Source organism: Rhipicephalus microplus, chromosome 2 (assembly GCF_043290135.1).
Source record: "Rhipicephalus microplus isolate Deutch F79 chromosome 2, USDA_Rmic, whole genome shotgun sequence".
NCBI lineage: Eukaryota > Metazoa > Arthropoda > Arachnida > Ixodida > Ixodidae > Rhipicephalus > Rhipicephalus microplus.
This window is the reverse complement of record NC_134701.1, coordinates 292,763,783-292,785,016: the sequence shown is the minus strand read 5'-3', so window position 1 is coordinate 292,785,016 and position 21,234 is coordinate 292,763,783. Positions and strand designations below refer to the sequence as shown.

Genomic DNA, 21,234 nt, shown 5'->3' with positions numbered 1-21,234 from the left:
AGTTTACCCCATAACAATATATACAACATGTACCGCTGGTAAACCTCAAAGCTTAGCAACTTCGGCGCGTTTTTGTCATCGGTAGCGATATGGCATGACGGTCGCATATTGGGAGCGCGCGCGCCTCCACATGGCGTGGCCGTAGTGCTCACAAGGTCAATCTTGGTGCTCACTCGCGCGTGCGCCTACTTCGGGATTCGGGCGCTTCGTACCTCTTGTGCTTCCAGCGCAAGTTTGCTTTGAAATTACAGTAGCTAAAGAACGCGCGAAGGTCACTTCGCTCGCGGCCGCGGCTATGAAAGGAGCACGCTGCTCAGTCACGAAGAATTAAAAACTGTGACAGTTGTTCGCGCTTGTCCTCTGTATATCGGTGCGTTCATTTCGTGCGTATTTCTGTTTGAGCAGTGTTTTGTCCGTGCTCGTCCCGTGTATGCTCATTTCGTGCATGCTTTCTGCCTGAGGTGTGCTATGTAAGTTTCGTGCTCCTTTCCGTTCTTCGCGTGACATTTCAATTTGTTGCTGTAGCGTTCATCTCTTCGCCCTTGTGGCGAAACAATGCACAGTGAACGCTCATTGCAACTACCTCTGCGAGGACATGTTTCGCTTTAAGAAATCAGCCATGATTTTTTTTTTTATGTACGGACAAACAGGTTTATAAGCGTTAGTATGAACTCCGTGGAGCATGGTATTTATTTTATGAAACTCTAAGCAAGCCAACCAAACTTACAATAGTGCTGGTACACAGCCTCCTAGATTTCCCTTGCCTGCCAGATTACGGGCGCTCAGTACTGCGCTCAGTGCGCTTGGGAAGCGGCCGTCGTCGGAACTGTGGTGGTAGCACTACTTAAGTAGGGTTGGCTTCAAATAAATTTTTACATTTTTGGAGCTTGTATGCAACAAAATAACGTGAAAAAGTTTTTAAAAGGCGTAAACGTAATTATAATTAATCCTACGTAAGTGCCGTCGTCATAAATGACGGGCGTTTTGCGCTCATTCAACAGGCAACCCCTTCAACACAAGGCATAGCCATAGAGAAATAAAAAAAAGTATTCTTCTTTCTCTATGACATAGCCTCTGAATCACGGAGAAAGGAAAGGTGCTCTGAATTTAGCAAACGCCGAAGTTGTTAATCTTGAAAAGGCCAAGTACAAAGACCCCTAACCCTACGTAGGCAGCGCCGCCATAAATAACGAGCGTTTCGCACTGATCCGGCAGGCAAAAAATATACATATATAGGAGGTTATGACTGGTGCTGCCCTCACGTGGCTGCCCACGGCCTGCTCCAGGCTGCCAGTGAGGTGTTCTGTGGTGCTGCGCTATCCATAGCTGCTCTCAGTGCGCTGTTTCGCTTGGCGTATCTTCGTTTGCAGTGTGCCCGTCTGTCAGTCGGCTGTGTTTTTTTGCACCTTGGACGAGCTATTTGAAAGATACAATGCCTGAACGAGGGGAAGGTATGCGCGTTACCATTGCTTTCGGTTCTTGTTGCATATACCGTCCCATCTTCCATGCTCCGTCGTTCAACACTACGTCTTTGCTGCGTAGACCGCGTTTGTGTTGTATTCCTTTGCAGTACGAGTAGCCGTGTTGTGTGAGGTGACCTTAGAGGAATAAATGTAAGCTTAGTTGGCGCGTAATTGTTTACTTTTGCAGGTGGTGAGTCGTACTCGAACCCGATAGCTCCACCGGGCTTAAATGTGTCCTCAACGGAAAGGTATACATTGAAACTGATTATCTGACAGACTAAACAAAATGTTGGATTGACTCAATGGAAGGTACTCTTTTTTTTTTTCCTAGCCATCATCCCATGACCAACGATGACTTTCGGAAACTTATTATGACACCTCGCGCCGCTCCTCAGGCGACACCTACTCCAGCGAAAGAAGAAACATATCGGTGAGACGACGTCCTACATATATTCCCAAGCTTTTGTGATGTTCTCCGTGACACTATGGTCACGTTTGTTTGAACGGTTTGCCCGCGTACCGCAGCGTTAAACTACGGTTTTGCGAGCCGGAGTTTAACAAGCGCGTTGTGTATACATCTTTCTTCACAGCTTCACTAAGTGTAATTCGTCGCTGAAACTGTTCGCGCCGTATCCGAGCGATTGTACGTCGAAGACTGCTCTGCAGGGACATCACTCCTTCCTGCAAGTGGCTTGCCTTTTGGATGAAAGAAAGAAGTCTAAATTTATGGGCTTGTTTTCTTTTTTATGCACAGAAGAAGGCATCATTGTCTGTTAGCTCTCATTGATATTGTCCCTTCTGTAAAGTTAGCTTTATCCGAAGGCACGAACTTTAACGCATGAGCACACTGAGCTGTTGTGATTTGCTTGTGGTGTTTGCCATATTTCAGAGGAAGAAGGACCTACCGTTGTAGAAATAGTGCTGACGATTGCTAAAAAATAGCGCATACTTTACAAAGGAGGACATAGGGGGCACTTAGGCTGTGCCTCATGTTCCTGTGAAGTGTACTCTTTTTCTGCTTTGTGATGAACTACCAATTAGCTCGAGATGCATTAAAATTGATTAGGCAAGTTAGTTTTTGTTACCTGAACTTGTATAGTGTATCATGTGAAGTGAAGAAACAGGCAAGTGGTATCTGAGCTCACAGCCTTCAATTACTGTAGTTTTAAGTCTACTTTAATTCCTTTGTTTAGCTCTCAATAATTACACTATTGTCTGTTGGTTTCATTGGTTGTGTCTAGCAATGCAACAAGCTCCTTGAAACTCCCCATCATTTTTAGATTTAACATGCGAACTTGGTTATTGAATAAGTGATATGTAGCATTGTGCAAGAATGCTTTTCTATACATCTTATAGTCTGGAAGATTTTGCTATTTATTCGAGAATTGTGAATGGCACGCAGGCCTTCGTAGTGCATTGGTTGGGGATCTCGGTTGGGGCGTTTTAAATGCACCGGACAGCGTGCTCAAAGAACTTTTCTTTTTTTAGAAAACCCACAGCTGAGGATGATGACAAAGGTGACCAAAGGCGGAAGAAAAAGATGTAAGAAGAGTCTCTGCGTCTTGCATGCACCAGTGTGTGAGCACTGCCTCAGAAGCTCCCTCTGTCTTCTAGGTTTTATGCCTCACTCAAGAAACAGGAGGAGGACAAGTTGGCTGAGCTGGCTGAAAAATACCGAGACAGAGTAAGGGCGCTTCTGTTCAAGTCAATACGATTGAAAGCAATCACTGTGACCACAAGTTTAACCCGGACTTCTTGGCTGGTGCCAGGCCTTTTCTTGGTGTAAAAAAAAAAAGTGGAGTCGAACCACAGGCTGTTTAAACTGCAGTGCTGGATCTTTTAGAAGCGGCATCTCTTGTGTAATATGCTTTGTTTTCTATAGTGTGTATGTGTATTTGAAATGTGCAGGCTCGGGAGAGAAGAGAAGGCGTCAACCCAGATTACCAAAATGAAGACCCCATTTCATCGACAGCAGGCTACAGAGCCGTTGCTCCTGATGCAAAATCGTACGTTCATGTTGTTCTCTTTAATGCTTACAGAGCCAGTAAAATAAGAATTGCGACAAAACAGTGATGGCAGTGTATTCATCCTGTCTCGTATTAGCAGCAGCGGTTAAAAGTTAAATTGAGGAGCCCGTTTCATAGCTTGCCTATAGCTTTAGTGGGCCAGTAACACTCTCCCTCAAACCATAAGTTCATCGATTTTGCTGTGGTCAATACATTCTTTGTAGATATGAGTTTATTGTACCATAATAGGCAAATGCCTAATTTGTTGCTCGCTTTGATAGCAAGCCTTTTGTATGAATTGAAAGTGCAGGGACACTAAAGGCAAGTAACAATTTATGCTATAGTGAAAGGCTGAAGCTTGAGTAAGTCTAACAGTAAAACTAGTTAATTCGAACTAGAACACAACTATAAAATTGTTTCAATTAAGTGCAGTTCGAATTTAATGGACATCACACCACTGTCCAGTGTGTTGCAACGGAACAAAAACCAAAAATGTGAAACAGAAAAAAAAACAACTATATTTTTGATAGAAACAAAAGTGTACCCAGAACATTATTTATTATTTCGTTCCAGAGTAAAAACCTAATATCTTTTATCATTTTTCGGTTCACGGAAAACTTGGCAAAACAGAAAAACTGAGGTCATGCAACGTGAGCATAAAGGCATAACTCGGGGTACATCGCACACTTACTGGAAATGCTGGACAAGTATGTTTATAATGAATTTTCCAATATAGTGAAGCATTTTCATGGCAGATGTGACTTAGTTATAATGAAATTTGACCGTAAAAAAAAACAAATACAACGTGATGTATTCTTGCATGTGTGTCTGCTGCAGGCACAAAGTTACCAGAGAATGGAAAGCACCGGTATGGCATTGTCCGCAGCTGGGCTTGGGGTGGGGCACGTCCCCATTATGGAGGGGAGTTTTAGGTGTTCCAATAGTATGCAGAACATGAAAATGTGATCTTTCTTTTTTAATTGGATTTTTCCTAGCACGAAACAAGCACTACAAGGTTTCTGGAAACCTATCTCAAGATTTATTGTGACTTAATATTTGCCTTTGGTGTCCCTTTATGTTCTCTTTCCAGCAAGCAGGAGAACTTTACTGTGAAATACACTACTACACAATGGGGAAAGATTCACGTGTTAAACTTGAAGTGGTGTAACAAAAAATATTTGAGTGTCTCGGGTGCAATATGCAGATTGCAGAAAAGCCCATACTGTAATAGTACTTGCATAGCACGCTGTTTTTTGAACATCACCACATCCGTTTGTTGCCATGGAAATGGGCTTTACATGTTCAACACAAAACAAATTATGATTTGTGACTAGTTTAGTGTGCTTATTTACGATTTTCGATGCTTAAAGGAAGCTTTAAGTGACTGCAAATTAGCTCCTCCATTACCACGCCTATTCAAATTAATCACCGGTCATCTATACTTTGAATGCATGATTTTTGCATGTTAATTTTCTCGAGTACCTGGCATTTTCTGGTACTTAGTCCAGCCATTTAACTTTCAGCATCGGTTTGAATTTGGCTGTTTTGACTACATCATGATTTTCGACAGACATTTTTACAAACCAATGTGTATGTGTTAAGAAAATGACTCGAGCTGACGAGCTTGAAAGATATGCGTGCCACTCGTAATTATGCTTCTGTAACATGAAAGTTCTGTAATTAAAAGAACCTTTGCAAGTCAAACATCAAACTATATGACATCAGATTCGGAGTCTCACAGTGTTGAGCGGTAGTAATTGCCTGAAATTTACTCCAGCTATTCACTAGAGAGCTGTTGTTTGGAGTGGGGGAAGACTTTGTATGCAAAAGGTCATTTTATTTTCGAGGGTTCGCTGCATGTATAACGTGTGAAGGTAGCCTTTTTCGCCAGTATGCAGCAGCTATGTTTCGTTTTTATTGTTATATTAGACAAAGGGCTACATCCAGTGTCACTAGTTGCTCCCATGGCATCGGCGCCCATGGATGTGTAACTGCACCATTAGAAACGCGTGCTGCTTGAAACTATCTTGCAACAGCACCTCAATTGAGTGATAACGAGCTTTCAGTCTCAAGATGACAGCACCTCAGCTTCAAGCACCTATTGCGACAGTGTTTTGCGTTAGCCTGGGGCATGCGCTATTCAGGAGTTTTTTTTTTTTATTTTTATTTATTTTAATACTGCCAACTTGCTTTACAAGCCATAGGCAGGAGTGGATTGTACACAAAAGAAAATGATGAACAATCTGTGAGAACGGTTCCAAACAAATCTGTGGAATAAAACTAAAAACAGTGTTGAACAATCTTTTCAGTATGTGAAACAAGAAACAACAGGTTCCAGTAAAACACACACGATAATACAGTTGAAAATACTGGTAAGAAAATACATGGACCACAGGGTGAAAAAAAATGTTTCAGTTTAGGACAAATAAAATAACTACAAGGGGAAAAAAAGAGAAGAATGTGCAAAAGAGCGCATGTTCACGCAGTAGTCTGCTCGACAACGATAAGAAGGGTGTAATGATTTTTGTTTCAATGTCGCACGCCATCTGGAAAGCGACAGACGCCACAGGAAACATCTCGGTCATAGATGAGCGAGAGCGTGCATAAACGACGACATGGTTGGGCTCTGTAATACATTTTCAGGCAATGCGTTCCATTCATGGATTGTACGAGGGAAGAACGATTTTTTGAACATGTTGGTTCGGCACGAGTATTCGATTAGTTTGAACGAATGAGATGAACGGGTTGGGCGCCTACTACACGGTTTAATATACAATTCCCTATCTATTTTGACATGTTGTCGATAAATCAGGTATAACATCTTGAGCCTGTCTCGATAGCGTCGTACCTCTAGAGTTTCGAGGTTCGCGTCCTGTAAAAGAGCACTGACGGATGTATGACGACGGTAAGAATTAAAGATAAATCTGACTGCTTTCCGCTGTATGTTTTCGATTTCGCTTACGTTTGATTGGGTGTAAGGGCCCCAGACAGGAGTAGCGTATTCTAGTAATGGTCTTATGAATGTCTTGTAGGCCAACAATTTTATATTGCTCGTAGATTTAGCCAAGGTTCTTCTCAGGTATCCAAGTTTCTTCATGGCCTTATTTTTAATGTGAGCTACATGGTTACTCCACCTAAGGTCCGACGTGATCACTAAACCGAGGTATTTATATTGCGTGACAGACGATAAGTTATGGCCATTAATGCTGTACACAAAAGGTAATGACTTCTGTTTGCGTGTTATGGTCATCGATACTGTTTTTCTGAGGTTAATGCTCATTTGCCATTCTAAGCACCAAGTAGCTATAACTGATAAAGATGAATTTAGGATAGCCTGATCTGCCTCGCTGTGGATTTCATTGTAGAGTATGCAGTCGTCTGCAAACAACCGAATTTTAACTGGTATGTGTTGCACTATGTCATTAATGAACAGTAGAAAAAACAGGGGACCCAAGACTGATCCCTGTGGTATTCCAGACCGCACATCAGATGAGTCCGACTTTGCGTCGTCGACAACGACTGTTTGCCGCCTGTTTGTCAGATACGCCTCTGTCCATTGAAGTAGCTGGTCGTTTTTGAGAATGGGTTTTAGTTTTAATAGCAACTTTTGATGGGATACACGGTCAAAGGCCTTTTCAAAATCCAAAAATATTATGTCAATTTGACCTTGGCTGTCCAGTGTTGCCGCAATTTCATGTACGGTTTCCAGTAGTTGCGTTACGGTTGACATTCCGCGACGGAAGCCGTGTTGACGTGTGTCGCAGAGGCCATTATTTTCAATGAAGACTGAAATGTGCTTAAATATAATGTGCTCCATCAGTTTCGATGAGGTACAAAGAAGAGAGATAGGGCGGTAGGAGGACAGCAGTGAGCGGTCTTCTGATTTAGGGATGGGAATAATCTTTGCATGCTTCCAGTCGTGTGGTATTTCTGCACGTGAAAGTGATTTGTTGAAAATAATGCACAGATATTTGGCGCACCATTCCGCATATCTCCGGAGGAAAGCATTAGGTATTTCATCGACGCCTGGCGATTTTTTCACGTCAATGCCAAGAAGCAAGGACAGTACTCCCGCTTCGTTTATGTCGAGGGAGCTTATGGGCGGAGTAGCGTCTAGAACAGATATGCGTGGTATCTTGCCATCATCACTCGTGAACGCGGAGCAGAAGTACTCGTTCAGTGCATTTGCAATTCTGAGTTTGTCAGTCAACATGATACCATCAACACAAATATCAGACACGTGGGTCTTCTTTGGCGATAGATATCTCCAGAACTTATCCGGGGATGACTCAAGAAAGTTTTTCAGTGATACATTTTGATAGTGATCTTTAGCTTTTAATATGCCGTTTTTAAGCTGTCGGCGCAGGTTGGTTAGCTTATCAGAGTTTGCTTTTGATGGTCGTACCGTATGCTGCTTTCTCACTTTTTTTAATTTTCGCCCAAGACGCACAAGGTTTCTTGTCATCCACGGATTCGTTTCACACACGTATTTTCGCTTTTTGGGCACAAAATTGTCGATACAGTTGTGAACAAGTTTTTTAAAGAAGCACCATAAGCTATGAACAGAGCCGTCATGTGATTCCGAAAGACATACAAATTTGGAAAACTCATTATCTAAAGCATCAAGTATGTCGACGTCGCTAGCATGTGAGTACACAGGAATTAAGTGTTGGCTTTTAGATGGTTTTAATCGGAAGTTTAACTCTAACGTAAGAGATGCCATTCTGTGATCTGAAATTCCCTCAAATATGTCGACTCTCGGATTGCGCTTGAGGACGTGGTCGTTTACCAGGAAAAGATCTAATATGTTAAGTGCGCGAGTCGGTTGTTTTACTAGTTGCGTCAGCCCATGAAAAAGAACGATATCGGTTAAAGGTTCTGCTGCTGCGCAAAGAGCATTAGGGAAATCAGTTGACCAGTCAACTGACGGGGCGTTGAAATCACCAGCAAGCAAAATGTTCTTACAATGCGTGCCAGCTGTACACAAAAATTCATTCAAATTGTCAAAAAATATGTCACAGTTTGGTGGGCGGTAAAAACCGGCGATTACGAGATGGAAGTCGTTTAAAAAGACTTTCGCAATGACGCATTCGGTGTCTGCTATGTCAGGGGATCTTTGAACATGCATGGACTCTTGAAACAACAGAGCGACTCCGCCCCCTCGGGAATCTCGGTCCTTCCTATATATTTTGTACCCTGGTGGTGTTATCTCGAAGTCTAAGATACCTGAGTGCAGCCAAGTTTCAGATATTATTACGACATGCGGCTCATGCGCCACTATAATACTTTGCAAGTCGCTAACTTTGTTTACGATGCTGCGAGCGTTCAGATTAATGATGCGGAAGTATTTTTGAGTGACCGAAGAAGTTCACTGTTTCTTCCTAGATTTTTTGTTGGCTGCTAAAACGGGAATTCTTTTCATCTCAGCAGCATCCCAAGCATATGTATCTCCATTTATGATGACTTTGTCGTGTACAAGTTTCACTTTCTCGCCCTTTTTCCTGATATTTGCAGTGCTTTCCCATAAGTACCTCCTGGTCTGCCTAGTTTCTGGTGAAAAGTCTTCGGCAACTGAGATATCTTTTCCCTTCAGTTTAGAGCAGTTTCTGAGTACATTAATTTTTTCACGGTGATCAATTAACCGGAGCACTACCGGTCTGTTTTTGTTTCGCCTCTTTTGTCCTATTCGGTGAATTCTTTCGACTGTTGACACCTTTACACCGAGCATGTTTTCAAATATTTCAGAAACCACCGAATTTGTTAGTGACTGGAATGTTTCATCAGGACGTTCCGGTAAACCGAACACAAGAAGATTATTGCGTCTGCTCCTGTCTTCGAGGTCGATCAGTTTGGTTTGTATGGTCTGGATAGTTGCCTCAAGGCTGGAAATTTTGCTTGTGAGTTCTGTAAATGCTGCTGTCGTATTTTCGACCTTGGATTCAATAGTGTCAAGCCTTGCTTGCATGGTTTTTTGACCATCAAGGATTTGGCGCAAAAGCTCCTCTGTGTTCGGCCCAGGGTTCGATTCCACATCACCACACATTATCAGCAATGAGCATACAACATCTTGAACAAAAAAGTACAACTTATTCAGACATGTGGGGCACGTCAGCTGGATGAAACAACGGTTGCTAGTTTTGACAATGGAGTAATTTTTACTAACCTGCATGAAATACAGGAAGGGGTTCATGTTTGCTGGGGAGCAGCCGACGTGCCCACTGAAGAAATTGCAGCTCGGTCCGTCTCTTATAGTCGGCCGCACTGATGACGTCGAACTGGGGGGTGGGTAGATCTGGTCAATGTGGCCGTCGAAGTAACAGTGGCCGTCGAAGCAACAAAGAAACCCATCTGAGTTAGCCTTGTTTACAGCCTCAGGTGAACTCCTGCGCCACATGTGCATAGCTGCTAACCTTTGTGCACAATCTTATAGCTACCCTGGTTACGTGCGAGCTCCACATGTGGCTAGGGTGCGATGTGCCGATACTGGCTGCCGAGGTTCTGCTCATGACAAAAAGGCCACCAAAGCAAATCACGCCCCTGCACTAAAAAGTGGCGCTAGAGGTTATAGGACAGTGTGCAATTTCGTTTTTCTTTGCAATACTATTTGCAAAAGACAAAATAATGTTCTGGATGCATATTTTACAACGCCATCATATGCAGAGAGTGGTGGTGCACGGAAAGAGGTGCCACCTTACGAACAGGCGAAGTTAGGAGGACATTTGAATTACGTAGGCGTTCACGTTGCGGGCATTCATCTGTATTGGAACAAAAGAAGGCTGTTCACGTGAAAAAAGCAAATTTTATGTGAAAAGTGCACAGGTGTGCTTGGTTCTCGTGAAAAACCAGGAAATACTTCCATACATGGCACGAACAACGAAGCAGTACTTTGGTTCAAATAATTATTGTCTATATTAATAGAAACATTGTGTTGAACATTTAATTTTTTTAATACTATTCCTGGAACATTTATCTTCCGAATGTTTATTCTGAATTCTCGTTGTTTTGAATGCTTTTGCCTAAATTATGCTTTTTATTGCACTGTTCATCAGTTAGCAAAAGAAAGTTTCTCACTTTTCAGATTTTACACATATTAGCATACTTTTGTTACTCTACAACATATATCGTTTAAAAATAGCATTTCATTATGCATAATTTGGTATAATACAATGTGTACTGAAGTGATTTGCCAACTGGAAAAAGCATTCTGGAAAAACTGGAAAAAGCATTAACGAAAAAGTTAATGTCCTAAAAATATGTGTTTATGAGTGAACATATATGTCTATTAGATAATGGCCAGTCTGCTCAGCTGTCTAGACAAAAGTGTAGATGCCATGTTTTATTTCATGTGATGTAAGGGAAGGAATTTAATTTAGTATGAAATTTTTCATTGACATTCCATTGAATATGGGTGGTAACAAATTGTCTCCAAACTGGTGTTTGTTCAATTTAAGATCTCTGCTGCTAATTGCCGATATTTACTTTGAATCTCAGTACCCCTAGGAAGCAGATTCTTTCTTGTTAAATTTACTTGCACACTCATTGGTAGCTGTGGGAATTCAGTACCATTTAGGATCACAGTGCTCTGAAAAGGCGTTGCATAGCCATCTTAAGAAAAACAAATGACTCGTCGGCAGGGGTTTGGATGCTGCTGAACGGCGTCGCCAGATGATCCAGGAATCCAAGTTTTTGGGTGGTGACATGGAGCACACTCACTTGGTGAAAGGTCTCGACTATGCTCTTCTGCAAAAGGCAAGAACCGCTCATTATTCTGTGCATGTGTGCATACCATATTGTGGGCATTTCCACTTGTTCATTAAGTAACATTTGTAATCCAGGTCCGCAGTGAAATCTCCAACAAGGAAAAAGAGGACGAGGAGTTAGAGCAGACGCTGACACGACACAAGTAAGGTTCTTGTTTTCTCATAAATACCAGCCATAGAGACCCGACCTGTGCATTGGCTTTGCAGCAAGGATGAACCACAGGAGGAAGAAATGCAGTTCAAGACAGTTTTGGGTAAGCACATTAGATTTCATTTGCTTGCATGTTGTTTCATAGTTTGTGCAATGATGGCCTCATTTTTTGGCAACACGAGTGCATGTTGTAGATGTATGTTTTTTGGTGTTGTAATGTAGTTGCACTGAGTGAAATTCAGGAACAATTAACTTGAAACAAGAGGATAGGACAGGTGGGGCCCAAGCTTTCAACTGTTCATTTTTGCCAAAGCTCGTCACGGATTTACACGAAAACATTGAAGATAACCGAGACTATGTTACAAGATGTTCATAGAAGCAAATGATTTTGGGTCGATGATGTTCCGTGTATGTGGACTTAACTAATCAGGGGGTTATCGATAAAGCTAAAAGCTGTCTCCCTGAGGACGTTGTATACAGAGCTCACATGATTGTGTGATTAAACATGAAATATGCCTCCATAGTTTCGCATGCTGCTTTAGACCTGTAATGCGCCAACTTTTGCATTTGGTTAAACATGGCATCACATCCACATCTTGCACAATGACTTTACTTAGGTGCCCTGATGATTGCAGCATCTCTGTGGCATACCTACCTTCTTTTGACCTTGTATTTATGCAGTTCCCGGTCTGCCCAGTAGAGCATTTTTCACATGTGATATAAATTTGATAGACTATGCCCTCATTGCAATAAATACATTGGCTTGCATGCTTGATGGTGCACTTTTCTGCAGATGTAGTTTTGGGGAAATTGTCTTTTGCAAAGGCCTTTAAGCTTCAAAGAGACACAAACAATTTTCGCACCATGCTTTTCCCCGATCTTCTTGAGAATATTACAAGTCTTGTGCATGTATGGAGAGACACATATGTTCTTAGTTTGCTAGTGTCTAGTGGCTAAGGCACTCGGCTGCTGACTCGCATGTCGCAGGATTGAATCTCAGCCGTGGCGGCTGCATTTCCGATGGAGGCCAAAATGCTTGAGGCTTGTGTGCTTAGATTTAGGTGCATGTTAAAGAATCCCAAGTGGTTTAAATTTCCGGAGCCTTCTACTACGGCGTCTCTCATAATCATGTGGTGGTTTTGGAACATTAAACCCCAACAACATTGTTTTGGTGCTTTCTTACTGCTGTCAAGCAAACTATTTAGCGCCTTTTCAGTGACCGAAGCTATTAAAAATTCTGGGTATCCGCTGTTTTTAAGCTTCGTGGCTTGTTGCTGCATGCTATCACTGACCTTGTTGTCACATGATCATCTGACTGCCAGTTTTAAGCCTGAAGAAGCTGTGGTCTCATAATTAAGGTTCGTATAGCCCGAGTCATACAGAAGCAGGGATTTTTTGCTCCTAGTTCTTTATTCCCAGCAAGTATGGGACGAGGGGAAAGATGGCTGCAAATCTAGAAATCGCATGCAGTCTTGGCATCCGAGACTTCAAGCCTTCGTTTGTCTGTCTGAACAGTTTCAAGCATTTGTCTTATTTATCCTCTGTGAAACATTAATTCGAGGAAAAAACCATGAAATAGTCCACGTAAGCAAAGCATTTCACAGCCTAAGTCCTGCAAAGTTGCAGTGAAATCAGCCACTGCCTGCACCACACTGTATGCCATTTGATTTATGTACATGAAAATTTACGATGGATATGTTTTTATTCTCGCCCCTTTTGAAGCAATATTGCTTCTGGGGTACTCGCTGAACTGCACTCATGCATTCACCGTGATAGTATTCTTTGTACCTGCTCTACTCCTGACCATGCACAGGTACCACAGTTATTGCATTGGGTCAATGTGCTCACAAGCAATTATACGTTTCTACAAACAACGCTCATGCAGCATAACCATTGCCCACACCACAGTCCTGACCAAGGAGGAACCAGCACAGCGAGATGTCTCGTATTGGATGTGTGCTGTACATTTAACCTTTTAAATGCCGCACTAAGAAGCAACTGTAAAAAAAAGTCATAATTTTGTTCATAATATGCATTGGCCTTTTAAAGAACTGTGATAAAAAATTCAGCCACATTCATAATGACTAAGTACGTTTTTTCTCATGTTCCATTTTTGGAACATTGGTGTTTTCCATAGGCAAAACACAAATTCTGTCAAGAAAAACATTTATTGACATTTAGGTAGGGTTTCCTTGCTCAGGATAACTGAAGAATAATATTTAGCGTCAAACAATGTTTCTGGAAAGTGTTCGTATAAATAACAAAACCTTCGAAAATTTCTTCTTTTATAGTGAAGGCTGTACTACAGTGAGCAATTCACAAACTGTGGTAAGCAGCAAAGCATTTCTTGTGCAGCCGCTTCTTGCACTCTTGGCACTGATTGGTTGTGTTCTTGCATTCAGCGCACCTCCCCTGAGTCCCTGAGACGATGTAATGGCCATCAGTCTTTCTGTCCCCACAGCGTGGATGAACCCGAGGTCCCGGCCGCATAGCTAGTTTCTGCTTGAGCTGCAGCAAGGACATGGTGACGTCTCGTCAAAATGGGATGTGTGTCATGGTGGCATCAGTTCCCTTGTGAAGCTCGCAGTGGAGGAGCCATCCTGCAATGGCAGCCATGTTCATACCATTGCTGAAAAGGTTCCACCACCATTTTTTGCTTCTCAATCTTGGTCGATAGCTGCCGAGGAGGCGGTCCATGACATCTACTCCCCCCATGCCCTCATTGTATTTTTTTATCAATTGTGGTTGAGGAATGTCTACCTTCTTGTTTGAGTGTCGTGAAAAGCGTTTCGCACTTCCAACAGGCTCATGGCTGAGGTGGTTTGAAGAAACTGTGACGACTGCGTTGTCGTTCCACCTGCATGTGTAGACTGCCCCATCGCACTTGTAATGAAAAGATCCTCTTTCTTCCTTTTTCTTCCTTTCGACACCTTTCACGCTCTTCAATGGACAGCCACCAGTTCTTGAATCTCGCACAGTCCCCGTCGCTCGAATAACCTGGTCAGCCAGTTTCGTGAAAAGCCTGTGTGAAGTAAAGAAGTTGGCAAAGTAGACCTCGTGCTGTTCAGGTGTTCAAGGGCTTGCTGGACCGATATCATGTTGCTAACAACCCTGATTCCGAGGGGTGTCTTGTCATCCTTTTCATTTCTTCCGCAATATATTTCCATTGCATACGGGTACCCATTCGATGAGCACATCATCCAGATCTTATAGCCAAACTGAATGGGTTTTCCGCTGATAAACATTTTGCACGAGTGGTGGCCATAATAGGGCACCATTGACTCATCGATGCTGAGATTTTCATGGAAAACTCCAAACTGGCGGAAACATTTAGAGATTTCTTCGTAAAACAGCTGAATTTTACCCATCTTTTTGCCTGCTTGCAACTGAGTGTTGTCAACAACATGAAAAACCTTTTCAGCTGCTGGAACCGATTGCGGGCCATCACTGTCGCGACTATAGGCACACAAAGGTCTTCTGCTGTGTTTCAGTACGAGTCCTCTGACAGAACCGAGGGATAACCGCTGAATAGTAAGAGGCCAAAAAATTGACCTATATCCGCTTCTGTGACATCCACCTCCTCCCTCTTTTGGAGTGCGTATCTTGCAGTCAGTTCAGCCAGTGAAGCAAGATATTCTGGAGAAATAATTTTGCTGAAGAGTATAAAGGGACTCATGCTCGCAAGCTCCGGAAATGCTTCCAGCAACAACGGAGGCCTGTCGCTGAGAAGTGTTTTGTTAAACGTAGCATGGTCACCCCATGCTGGCGTATGAGAGTGCTTCAGCCTTTTTGTTTTGCCAGCCTTCGTTGATGCTTTGTGTCCTTTTGCAGTAGTCAGTTGCCTCAATGCCGGTTGCTTCCGCCTTGGCTCAGGGTTCTAAGATCTAGAAGACGAATGAGTCTTCATCGCTGCATTACTTCAACCTGCCCGCAAACATCATCGGGAACAACTTCAGAAAAATCGTTTTCGTTGACGTGCTCCTCGTCAGTAATGTTGCCATCTTCATCGGGTGGCAATTGGCATATAGACGCCCCTTTGCGCTCATCATCGGGGAGGCTGAACAGAAGGTCAATCACTGCCTCCAAAGTTAGGAACCGCTTTGCCATGACCTACAACGAAAGGTATTGCGTTTTTAAATAATTTACTATAAGAATAAAATCCGTCGCAAGGTAATTTTCTACTTACATTTACAGGGACTGATGTGGCTGTGCGCTTCAGTTGAATGCTGCTTCTTCCACGTGCCAGGCTGTCTCATAATGACGCCCAGGATAACAAATGTTTGTTTTTGCAAAGCGCCAGCTAGACGGCGCTATGAACAAGCCATTAAAACAAAAAGAACAAGGTGAAACGCTTGCGCGCGCCTACGCTGTTTTTGACATTGCAAAATGCCAATGTTCCAAAAATGGAACATGTGCATAAAACTCTCGAACCTGACAACTAGAGTGCCTTTGTTTTTGTTTCTTTTTGGCCATCTAATACTCAACTATATTCCTATATTTTAGTTCTCGTTTGCTTACTGCAACGTTACTTTTTCTTGCCAAATAACACAACAAGCACGTGGTGGTGAAGGAGCACAAAATATGCCTGTTGTTAAACATTTTTCCAAAGACTGCACAAGGGTTCATAATAAATATCAACATTGTTCTGTGTTCCAAGCATCAGTGAGTATACCAAAAAAATTTTAAAAGTGTGGTATATGGAGGAAGAAATGAAAGATCGTGTTTTGTATGTTCCAATTTTGGAACATTGGCAAGTAAACATTGGCACGTTCACACTAGAGCGACACGACACCTACGCAGGCAGTTGGTTGACAAGTTGCCCGCCGACGATGTCGCTGAACCATCTGGTCACACTAGACCGACAACGATGCCTCAAAAGATAACATGTCATCGTAGTGCAACATGATGACCGAAAATACCAGCAAAACGTTTAGATGGAAAACTGGGCGAGTTGGTGCTGATCCATTGCATCTAACAGCACGAAAACACAAACATAGAGTAGAAGTGGACAATGCAAAGCGCTGTGCCGGGTCCACATATAGTCTCGATCTGTTTTCGCGCTGTTAGACATAGCAAAACGTGTCGACAGACTTGTCTTCGGCAGATTGTCAGGAGATTCGCTGTCGAGCGAAAATTTGCCCGTGTCATTGAGTTGAATGACGAAGGGGGAGATTCGGGGGGAGATAAAGAAGCCCCGCATGAGACCCTAGAGGCATCTTAAAGGAGCAGTGACATCAACTTGGCGCATGTCTCGTTTTTTGCGTGGACACGTAGTTGTCGCGTAGTTGTCGATCTCCTAGTGACGATTTGGTACTAATAATGCAACAGAGGGATGAATTATTATGCGATATCAATCGGTATGACCACTATTGAACCCGATTCAAAACTGATGCAAAGCCTGCCAATTTTGCAGCACTGCCAGAGCTGCCATATGGTCACCTCCCGCGGTCCCGCCCCATCTGAACACGGGTCCACACGAAATGGTGACACGATTTTCAGTTGACATTTCGTCTGCTCGGCGCGCACTTGTGTAGGCATGTCTTCACCACACCCATTGTTGTCACCTCCATGATCAGCCTTCACCAACGATGATCAAGACACTGAGGAATATGAAATCGCAACAATTAGCTCAGTGGCAAATCATTTTCGTTCGATCCTGAGCAGTGATTCTGAAATTGACGCCAAACTGGGCAGCGACGAGGCAGCTGAAGACACGCTTGGGCCAGGCTGACTGGTAAGACATGTGAATGCTGCGTGCGTATTACTTGTTGGTGATGACCTTAGCGTCCGATAATCGCATTCACGCTCACTTGCCCGCATGAATCCACAACAAATAAACCGATGTGGCGCAACGCAAACACAGGATTCACACAAACGTGCTGTACAAACCAAGCAAAACGAAGCAAGTGAAGCCGTTCCCAGGTAGCCAAGCATCGCCGCCAGATGGCACCTCATGTAGACATTGCGATGACAACACTAAAACTGTCGACATCATCTCTGCTCGCTTATCGTCACTTGGGGCCTGAGGTGTAATGTAGGAGCTTGCTGAACGCGTCAAAATACTGTCGATGTCCCATGGCTGGGGAGGCGCCGATGAGCCTAGTACGCTCTTTGCGCTTGAAATAGAATAAGTTGTATGTAACGGACATGATTCATACTTCGCTAAAAAAAACTTGTGCATACCAAGCAAGCAAATGAAAGCCATATCTCGTGTTTTAAATTTGGTGTCACTACTCCTTTATTGGGTATCTGTGCACTGCACGGATATCTTTTCTTCACTTCACTGTCCACACACTGTGGGGTATGCAGCCTAAGAGGGAGGATGGCTGAAAACAAGTAGAGCAGGTGGTTCCCAGTTTCTTTGGGCAAGTTATGTTGTTGTCTTGCGCCCCTCTAGTGGGACTAGAGAATGGGTCGATGAAAGGCTACGAGCACAACAAGACGGCATCTTCTATAGACCATCGGCATGGGACAAAACGTGTTTCCAAATACAGGCGGCCGACCGAAATCGATGTCCTGTCACGTTGGTGTAAACGTGCCTTTTGTACCACATGCACTTCTAGGAGATTGCCGAAGACTCTTATCGTTATAGGGTTGTTGGTAAACTATAGTGGCACTCTCATGGAGCGTTTCACATTCTCTGCCAGGGCTAGGAGTAGTGGTCAGGAGTAGTAGAGGAGCAGACGACAGATGACAACTTGCCCTAAAGTGTGTTCTTCAGTCTAATGCGGTAGTCTTCGTGCCCCAAATGATAAAAATTTGTTATAAATCGTTTATGAACTCATTCAACATTCAAATCTCTTACGCATTGTGTTGCAAACACATCGCCGTCACAGCAGCTCCATCTGTGTGTCAGTAATTGAGAGGCACCACATATTAGAAGTCTCATCTGCTAAAATTAGAAGTCTCATCTGCACATATTAGAGTTCTATCTGCTAAAACAGCCTTTCTTCACCAAATGCGGTCACGTTTACTCGGGTTTGAAGCTCATTGCCGCTTTTCCGTTCCGATTTCTAGATTTCTCAACTTATCAGCGCATTCTTGAAAAGCTCTGATTTGTACCACGAATATTGTCGCTAAAAACAAAATAATGCAACATGTTTTTCTATATTACTTTATGATGGCCTTCGGTTGTCTATTTACGAGATTTTAAGAAAAATTGAAGATGGGGTTTTTTTATTATTTGAATTTCAGTGGAGTACACTTTTGCCAATATGAGAACCTTGAGGCAATATATAAAAATTTACATTTGCCCTACGGCAGCAATAATTTATGTACCTAATGAACACACTATATCCTTAAAACGTGTCAAGTTTGAAAACGCTGCTTGCATTACTTTCGGGGAAAAGAAAGAATGGAGAACATGTAACTTATTTTAAACTGTCGCAAAATTTGACATTTTAAAAAGCTATTTTCTTAAGGTCTACAAACTTGAAACCGTATGAATTCATTCTTCATTAGACATGCATTTCAGGTAAAAAATATCTTCCTTGAAACAAAAATATTTGTCTTTTTATAGCATCTGCAATTTTCGAAAATGACAGGTGATGAAATTGGTGCCTCCGTGTTGGTGAAGTTTGATATTTTTTTCTTGTAAGTTATGCCGTTAATCATAAAACGAAGTTGACTTTCGGGCTACCTGGTGAGAGGTGCACGAAATATAAAATACTCAATGAAATCTAAAATATCAGTTTTGGGACCCATGTCGATCTCTCGTGGAATCACCCTATGTAAAAGTGTATGAGGGGGCACTATTCATTATAGCTCACATAGTAGAGCACCGAATGCTTCATTCCAAGTTGTGGATCTGGATTCCACCGGCAGAAAGGGTGATTTTTGTCCACGTTGACTTTTTTGAAAATAGGTGAGAATGATTACGATACAGTGAGGAAACCACAAGTAGTGTACCCTACACTTTTCTTGGCTTAATTGCCTATTGATTTCAGTAGTTTGTAACACAAAAATTAGCCCCTCAGACCATTCTTCTAGATCACCTGTGTGGCGTCTTTAGCCTTGCATTATCCCTTTGGGGGCAGTGTAATGTATTGGTGCAACTTATCTGGTCAACATCACTCTGTCCTAGCAGGAATGTAACATCTGCAATGGAATGTTCTTGTGTTGTTGTTACAGACCTTGAAAAATATATAATTTGTTGATGTTTTATTTCGTATTGAGGAAGAACACTAGCACATACTTTCCATTCCCTTTCTATTTGGCACTATGTATTGCTTTTTGTGTTTGTTTGTTTTCCCTTTATTTTAGTCATCTAAAAAAGGAATGATATTTCTCGTGTATATTAGAATCTGTGTACAATATCGTGTCAGAATCTGTGTGCTATCATCCCAGTATGCTACTAGTGTGCGGCATTATCAGCTCTAATCTCGTTTATGCAAAAAGAACTGACATATTAACTGCCATAGCTCACTTGGCAGCTTTCTTCTTTTTTTTTTTTTCCAGCTAGACATGCAGGCTAGAGTGGTGAAATGTAAAAATGAGCAGGATTGCTTTTATCTCGGGCCAGTTATCTACTGCTTATTTGGCAACAGGTACGGGGGATTGTGTTTACTTCTAAAATGTGGTGCTCAGCTTTACTAGTTTGATTTGATTTCCGGCACAAATTCTAGTAGTTCATACATATAGTTCATTTTGCAGCCCATTTTTGACAACCAGCCATCCTTTTAATTGTTTGCTTCTTGAAATGTAAATATATTTCATAATCAACATTAATAATTCACGAAATGCTTAGACAATGCTTTGTACTCCATTTGGTGTATGGCAAATTTTGTATCTGCCCCCGAAGCACTATTACAGCTCCAAACTATCATTTTTTTCACCCTGAAAACACTTATGGCTTTTCCAAAGCAGTACTTTTGCTGCTCCAAGGTATGCTCCAAAAAGTAAGAAGTCACTTCTATCACTGTGTATTGTCAATCTGCTAAAAGCCAGTCTTTCACTCACTACAGCAAAACTTGCCACAGTGTTGTGAAGCAAGCAAACGGCTTGATCGGAACTCCCTTGTTTTTTATGTAAGCACAAACACTGTGTTGGAAACTCATACAGAGGACTTCTAATAGACGGTTTTGTGTACCTATATAGCCATTCTGAAAAAGCAAAGCTTTCAGTCGCAGGAGTCGCGAATATTCACACTATAAGTGGTACTGCACTATAACCAAAACAACCATTTCAATGGCCGAAGTTGTGCAAAACGTGTTGAGCATGCAGGCTCGCGCGTCCTAGAACAAAAACATGCGATGCGTGGTGCTTACAACCACTTAAATTTTTGAATGTTTAAATAGTAATTTATCGTCCAAAGACCTGCATTGCCAACGAAATGAATGCAAAATGCGGGGGGGGGGGGGGGGGGTTATCTTAACAAAAGAAAGCATCATTGCAGGAATTCGCTGACTACTTATCAGACCGCCTTGATTATGTGCATTACACAGAAACTATGTCAAATCGCATCAGAAATTTTGCACGCTGAGAGACACCGTTTGTTTGATTTCACCCAATTTCAAGACATCACAATCAAATTGCAAACCACCATTAGACTGTTGCATGTGCCACCATCGTTTTCATTAACGAGATGTATCCCTTCCCTTTAAGTGCTGCCACCGTAAAGAGTTGATTCCATACGAAACTTAGATTGCATGCGACCGCTACCGTATTGTGACCAACACTGATTAGGCCTAGTCTGCCGTTTGGCATGTTGCGGAAAGTTTGTCCAAGGCATGAAGATTAAACCTCGAAAATATTGCACTGAACTATGAAAAGCGTTTGCAGCCGAGAGATTAAAGACAACGAGAATATAACTGAATATATGCTGCTGCAAGTCAGCGCTGTTTTCTATTTTTGTT

The 21,234-nt window shown here is 42.4% G+C and overlaps 1 protein-coding gene and 1 long non-coding RNA gene across 3 annotated transcripts in view; both read left to right on the top strand.

Annotated features, from left to right (window-relative positions):
• The first annotated feature begins 1,279 nt into the window (after window positions 1-1,279).
• beag (IC cytokine homolog beag) overlaps window positions 1,280-21,234 on the top strand; it is a 72,617-nt gene continuing 52,662 nt past the window's right edge. For both annotated transcript variants that reach the window (XM_075882259.1, XM_075882260.1), the window contains exons 1-9: window positions 1,280-1,451; window positions 1,651-1,711; window positions 1,795-1,893; window positions 2,952-3,005; window positions 3,078-3,147; window positions 3,372-3,469; window positions 11,104-11,218; window positions 11,305-11,372; window positions 11,437-11,483. In XM_075882259.1, coding sequence (XP_075738374.1) covers window positions 1,433-1,451; window positions 1,651-1,711; window positions 1,795-1,893; window positions 2,952-3,005; window positions 3,078-3,147; window positions 3,372-3,469; window positions 11,104-11,218; window positions 11,305-11,372; window positions 11,437-11,483 — 631 coding nt within the window. In that variant the 5' untranslated portion in view covers window positions 1,280-1,432. The remainder of the gene's footprint in view (window positions 1,452-1,650; window positions 1,712-1,794; window positions 1,894-2,951; window positions 3,006-3,077; window positions 3,148-3,371; window positions 3,470-11,103; window positions 11,219-11,304; window positions 11,373-11,436; window positions 11,484-21,234) is intronic.
• LOC142782750 (uncharacterized) lies at window positions 15,367-15,729 on the top strand. Its single transcript, XR_012888409.1, has 2 exons — window positions 15,367-15,502; window positions 15,575-15,729. It is a non-coding gene; the product is annotated as an uncharacterized LOC142782750 (long non-coding RNA).